Source organism: Anoplophora glabripennis, unplaced genomic scaffold (genome assembly GCF_000390285.2).
Source record: "Anoplophora glabripennis isolate ALB-LARVAE unplaced genomic scaffold, Agla_2.0 scaffold1498, whole genome shotgun sequence".
NCBI classification, from domain to species: Eukaryota; Metazoa; Arthropoda; class Insecta; order Coleoptera; family Cerambycidae; genus Anoplophora; species Anoplophora glabripennis.
The window spans coordinates 23188-30091 of NW_019417572.1; the positions used below are offsets into that span (position 1 = coordinate 23188).

Consider the following 6904-nt stretch of genomic DNA (forward strand, 5'->3'; position numbering starts at 1 on the left):
AGCCGAAATTTCTAAGAAAGACCCTGAGGTCGTAAACAACTGCCTTGCTTTTGTTATTGCTGATTGCCTCGTGTGCCATTACTCTTGGATTACATTGTTTCTAGGAAATTTTGCACTGGATTACTAAACGCACTAGGCACCTATTGTGTATTTTCAGTCGTAAACTTACTTTAAAACTGTCAAGATGGCCAGTAAAAGTAAAGCGTTATGTGTTAACGAAAAAGTTTGCTTGATACGTGCGATAAACAAAGGAGAAAAGAAAAGTAATGTTGGAAGACAAGAACATAAAACAATTTCCAGTCACATATAAAGCAAACAAGTCAGCTTGGATGACATCGCAGTTCTTTGAAGAAGTTAGAAAATGGGATGCTGAATTAAAGGGATGGAAAATCTTACTTCTGGTAGACAATAATTGCTCTGCTCACCCTTTTATAACCAATCTTCGAACCATAGAGTTAGCATTTTTCCCAGCAAATACAATCAGTATCTTGCAGCCGATGGATCAGAGTGTGATTAAAAGTCTAAAGGGTCACTGTAGAAGGAAATTGTTGATGGAACTGATCGAAACTGACGGCAAGACCTCGATTAATATACTACACGCAGTAAATTTCATATCGAAAGCCTGGAAAGAGGTAACAGCATACAGCATTCTTTTCGTCACTCGGAACTTTGTAAACAGTCAGACAGTGGAAACAGAGCAGCTTGGTAGTGAGGACAATCTACCATTGAGTGATTAGATTAAACAGTTCAGCATACAACCGAATCATTACTGCGAAGATTTACAAACATACAAAAATATAGATCAGGACCTGGCCACAACCGCTTCACTCACTGATGAAGACATTATTGATTCAGTGTCAAAAAGTAAAGAGGAACCAAATGAAGATAATGAAGGTGATCCAGTGGACGATTCTGAACCATCACCAACTGTTCAACAAGCACTTGATGCTGCCAAACTCATCGAAAAATTCTTATTGTTTCATGAAAATGATTCCACCACATCCCAAGACATGCATAAAATACTTAAGAAAATACAAAACAAATATTGGCATAGCAAAAAACGTCAGGCAAAGTTAACAGAATATATGTGTTTGGAATAATTTAATTACTTATTGAAAGTACATAATAAAATTGGAAATTATTGTAATTGATGAAATTTGGTTATTTTTCCTTCTTCCCTCCATATAACAAAAACTCTATAACGAAAAAAATCTCCGGTCCCTTAAAATTCGTTAAAAAGAGTTTACACTGTATTTATTGTCCACTTTATTATTTTCTTTTTAAGATAGAGAAAAAAGTTTATGTCTTCTACCCCTCGATTGGGGTTGCAAATTTCGTGAAAAGACGTTCATAGATATATGTAAAATTAATATTAAGGATTTTTATCATTTATTTTCTTTCTAAATGGGATGATAGTGATATAAGTTGGTTGGTCGACATATACAGGGTGTTTCAGTTCAAGTGAATCAAACTTTAACTACAAATGGAACTCAATAAATAATTCAGAATTGTCTTATAAAGCATGGGTATCACCGTTTTCACTGTACGGGGCCATATTGTTGGATTTTAAAATCATATTATTTATGAAATCTTTGCTATGCTTTTAACAAATTGATTCAAATTTGGTGTGGTGTTAACATTTACATGTGCATAATTTACTGTAAATTTTACAAATTTTTGTTAGTGGCGTAGGAATGGGTAGTAAAGTGGAATTTTTTAATAATCATTTGGGATTCATTTTTAGATTCCGTGGACAATTTTACATAAAAAAGGTATACTTGTTGAAAATCCGTATAGGGTATCGTTTTACCGAAAATGTCAGTTGAATGATAAGAAAATCTTGAATATTCATTCATTTTTTTACAAACACTAACTAATATTTCAAATCGTAAGAATAAAATGACGGTTCCTGATGACAGATAAGTCTATTATTGCTTAGTTATTTATTCATGGCAATCATTGTGTATGGACTGTAATGGAGGCACAGCGCAAATTTAAAATTAATATGTAGGTGTAATTTTTTAAAGGAATTATATCTGAAACAAACGGACCATTGAATGAGCAAGGATACGTGTAATTGCTTCAGAATGCCACAAATGAAATTTTAGAGAAGGTGGCATTGACATGCTGTCCACTGCACTGCAATGCAAAAAAATGAGCTCAGAGAAGGAATTCACCACATTACGAATGCAATAAATAATACACGAGATTTTATTTAAAATTTATTTGTCGTTTTACCGAAGTAGAGATTTTCGGTAAAACGATACACTATACCGATTTTCAACAAATATACTTTTTTTATGTAGAATTGTCCACGGAATCTAAAAATGAATCCTAAATGATTATTAGGTCATTGAAGTAGAAGTTGGGGTAAAAAAATCCCGCTCTACTACCCATTCCTACGCCACTGACCTATAAAAATTTGTAAATTTTAGAGTAAAATTTGCACATGTAAATGTTAACACCACACCAAATTTGAATCAATATCAATATATTATTGTTTTATACCTACTCTCATATACTAAATATGCACACCAAATTTGGTTAAATTATCTAGCTTACTTTTATTTTTTTGTCACAGAATATACACCCCTGGATTTTTTACCTATACTTAAGAAACCTTGTATAAACCGTTAAATAACAAAATTTTGAAGTTGATTTTTTGTATTTTGGAAAATGAACGAAAAAGTAATTTTTATTTCTGAAAAATTGAGATGGCCTTGACATGAACATGAAATGTGAAGAAATAAAAATACTCGTATATGTAAAACGGCTGTTATAAATAGATGGATAACGATAACTCCAAGGTAGCTATGTATTATATGTTTTGTGGTAGCTAAAGTAAGGCAATTGGTAACTTTAATGTTGCCCCCAACGGATTTAAAAAAAGTCCTCTTTTGGAGAAAAATACCCCTTAAAAAATTATAATGTTATTTTTTGCATATTATTCTGATAATATTAATGTTGCAATTTCCCATTACATAAAAAAATAAAATATCTAATATCATAATTCCAGTCTATGCAACCAGTGTTACAAGTTACATCCTAATAATATTTCTCGCTAAAATTTAAAAACCTAAATATTTAGCGCTAAAATTTAAAAACTTTTTTTATTCAATTATACCTTATACCAACATTTACGTAAAGCCGTGCGAGAGTGTGGATAATGTTAATCATTGGGATGATAAAATGTCCTCTGTTCAACACAAAAAAAACTTTTACCCCTTTTATGTGAAAAAATTCCCTAAAAGGTATAATGTCCTCCCAACTGGCAACACTGATACTACTCTACTTCCCTCCAACGCACATTGCAACAGCGCCTCTTTTGATACGTTGTTGAACTATAAGGGAACGAACTTCACTAGTTGTGTATTTAAAAATCCGTTATTTAATTTTATTTTAAATGTACAGGTTGTTTTGATATATGAGTGTACAAACTATTAACATAATAAGTAAGAAATAATGATCGACATTTTTTTCTAAAAAGTCCCCCAAATAATTGCATATTTGGAGATTAACTTTTTCAGAATTGCAAATTACGAATTTATTGACGACTTTAAAGAAAATTAATACAACAAAAATCTTGAAATAAATGAAAATAAGTCTTAATTTACTAACTATATTTTAAAAATGATTTTTTTTATGAAAAACATAAAACATGAGTTTTAGAGATCATGAAACCTTGAAAAAAGTATGAAAATAATTATAAACAGAACGAAAGATGGCAGATGAAAAATGAAATGAAAAAACAATAAAAAATTTCTTTCTGGTTTGTTCACACAAAACTCGAATTAAGTGAACAAAATTAGCCACTTAACTAAACGCAAATTTAAGGAACAAAATCTTGTTTAAATCATATACAACTACAAAATACATTTGAGCTTGGTTTAACCTTGAACTATATCATATTATCTAAACCATAATTGTGTAACTAGCCCTAAAACATGAAAAAATGAAATAATGATACCTTTATTATTAAATTTTATTATTTTTTATTTTACCTGAAATAAAAATTTGTATACAATTGTTGAATAGACTATTTATTAATTAAAATCTGTCATTATATATGTATATCTGTGTATAAAATAAAATTACATGAAACAACCTAAAATGTAAATAATGTATTATAAAGTATAACAATTCGAATTCAATCTAAACTTAAACGCCGAACCAAACTTGAGAAATAAACCGAGTTATGCTGAAATTTTTTAAGGCTGGCATTAGACAATAGACAATAAATCGCACGTTTAGTAAGTAGAACAAGAAAATCCATCTAAACTATAAAAATGTTGAAATATAAGGATTCCTCTAATTTTTCGTAGTGAAAAATCAGAGAAAACATGGGTACCCAATTAAACATCGGAATGTACCTTTCCTGTTGAGAATTTTATAAAAATACTTTAATAATTATGATTAATTTATGTGTTAATAGTCTCATAAAAGAATTCTGCGGGGAATGGTTATCTTTATAGTATCGTATGCGATTTTCTGTATATTCAACAGGCTTGTAAAGTTCAAGAAAGTAATGATAAACATAAGAAGTATTGACAGCTTATAAAGAAGAAAACTTGTATGACTAGTACAGTGAAGAGATAAAAACGCCCCGCTTAATGAATCCTATCGGAAATTAGAACTGAAATGTTGTATAGATTTTTAATTTATTTACTAAAATCTGGGTCATCAGTGTACCTACCGATGCGTTCTCGTACTAAAGCATAGATCTGTCAAAAGTGGGAGATAAGCATCCGTGACATTAACTAATAATTAATAACAATGTTGCAAGGTTATTCTTTTTTAGTAACTTTTATAATGTTGGAATTAAGGCTGCGTTCAGCGAATGGTCGGACGTCGGACCTGTCAAAGTCTTTCAACGGACAAATATTTCGTTAATCAGCCCAATCAACTTATTGGGAATATTGGGCAGGTTTTAAAATGTGACTACAATGGGCAGGCTCGTTCAGGGAGTATGACTGTGCCTTTTGTGTCAATAGTCTGTGTTCTGTGATCAACAGGTTATGTTTGTGGCCTTTATTCACTAATCACTATAAAAATTCACTAATTTGAGTAATTTGTAAACTATAGCAATCGCTTAACAATAACTGAGTAGCGGCTATCACTACACCATTCCTCCTGCAAGGACTCATAATAAACAAAAAATAAAAATATGTTTATATATCCATTTATTTATATATTTTCTGTAATCTATAACAAATTGATAATAAAATATGATTTGCAACTAATTTATGAACAGTAAAATCAAATCATAGTATTTACATTTTATATTTATGAAGCCACAAACAAAAACTGTTTTGTTTTGTGTAGCGGTTTGTTGCATGCGCGTCAGTATCGACTGACAAGTCTGAGAGCATTTTGTTGGCAATTGTGGCTGTACAGAAGAAAAATCTGGAAAATGGGTGAAACAGTGGTTTCCCGCCCTCCGATCTCCGTAGTAGAATCTACCATGATTTGTCTATGGATTCCTGTTGTTTTGGCCGGAACTGCGTTTTCTGAGGACCTTTTTAAAAGATTGAAGAAATTTTTGGAAACGGGCGAATTTCGAACTAAGGGATTCCTAATAATATTTCCACTAATTGATTATATAAGCTTATCTTAGATTATTTTTAGATATTTAAAAAAATATACGCAAGTGTCCATTGATTCAATCACATCCAATCTTTGAAGGAGATAGATTGTATAAGTTTCTCGCAACATCGCTGTTACGCCCTGTATATTAATAACCATTCTATTATATTCGTTGTTTTGTCGTTTCCTTAAAACACGGTAAATTCCAAACGCAAACTAATTAAAACAGTATAAATGCCACTTCATTTTAAAATCAAAAGGGTTTTTAAAATATGTAGGTATATTGTATGCAGCGTAATACCTACTTGCCTCGTATGTCGTAACAAGCACGTGTTTTGTGTCAAATCGACACGGAACAAGTGCACGTTTACTGTCACGAAAAAAGCCTATTCACACATGTTTTGCGGGCTCTATCGTGCATAACATTGCTAAAGACCAAAACAACTTACATAAACCCGCTTTTAAAACGACAGCGAGGACGTATTCTGTGTGTATATTATACATATATACTTGAAATAATTATATATCTAAACAATCGCGTGATTAAATATATTTTTATCGATATTTTTTTTCATATTAAACATGCACACTTTATTACATATTTGTGTTGGTCTCTAATTGCTAAAATTGCTTCTAGAATCTTCCGTGTTCTTGACTTCTGGACATTAGCAGAACCACTGTGATAGACTCATTTATTTCAAATTTCGTGGATTATTATTAATTTCTTGGACCAACGATTTCCATCTAATAATACAGTAGTACATATAAATAATCCTTTTAATGTAATAAAAAATGTGCAAAAGTTAAAAATTTAATGTCTTAGGAAACGAGGTACACTTAATACTTCTTAATATAGGTACCTAGGTATATAAATATTTAAACACATTTTAAAGGACATTTATTTAAATTTGCGCCTATAATAATGGAGTTTAAATAAGCTAATTTAATTTTTTTTATTATGAAATTAGCCATAAGGTTAATAGGTGCTGTTTGTCAATTTTACAAGTGATTTCAATATGGAATTATCTGCCAGATGATTCAAGTTGAAAAAACATATATTGATACTATTATAGAGACCTTAGGTGATTTGGAATCTATCAATAGTAAAATATAGTAACAAAAGTGAAATAATGTTAAATCATTATTATAGATTTAAGTTTATTCCATAGGTAAATTCAGTTCATAAAAATTTAACTTCTCGAGGGGACAGAGCGACGAGTCAAACTTGTATGTAGGAAATTCCCATAAAATATAACTATAGGTAGATACCTACCTCGATGTGCAGTTTGCATATTTTACCTATTTACACTTATATTTTTAT

General features: G+C 30.6%; 1 protein-coding gene across 1 annotated transcript; it reads left to right on the forward strand.

The window, feature by feature from the left end:
• Positions 1–266: 266 nt before the first annotated feature.
• On the forward strand, positions 267–1100 carry LOC108916268 (tigger transposable element-derived protein 4-like). The gene is made up of 2 exons (XM_018722478.1): positions 267–632; positions 738–1100. Exons 1-2 carry the CDS (start codon positions 267–269, stop codon positions 1098–1100), a joined length of 729 nt encoding a protein of 242 aa, XP_018577994.1.
• Positions 1101–6904: the final 5804 nt, after the last annotated feature.

Bases quoted from the DNA above. Each gene is read 5' to 3' on its own strand.
- LOC108916268 (XM_018722478.1), top strand. From the start codon at position 267: ATGTTGGAAGACAAGAACATAAAACAATTTCCAGTCACATATAAAGCA. The intron at 633-737 runs GTAACAGCATAC...TTGAGTGATTAG, and splicing joins TATCGAAAGCCTGGAAAGAG to ATTAAACAGTTCAGCATACA.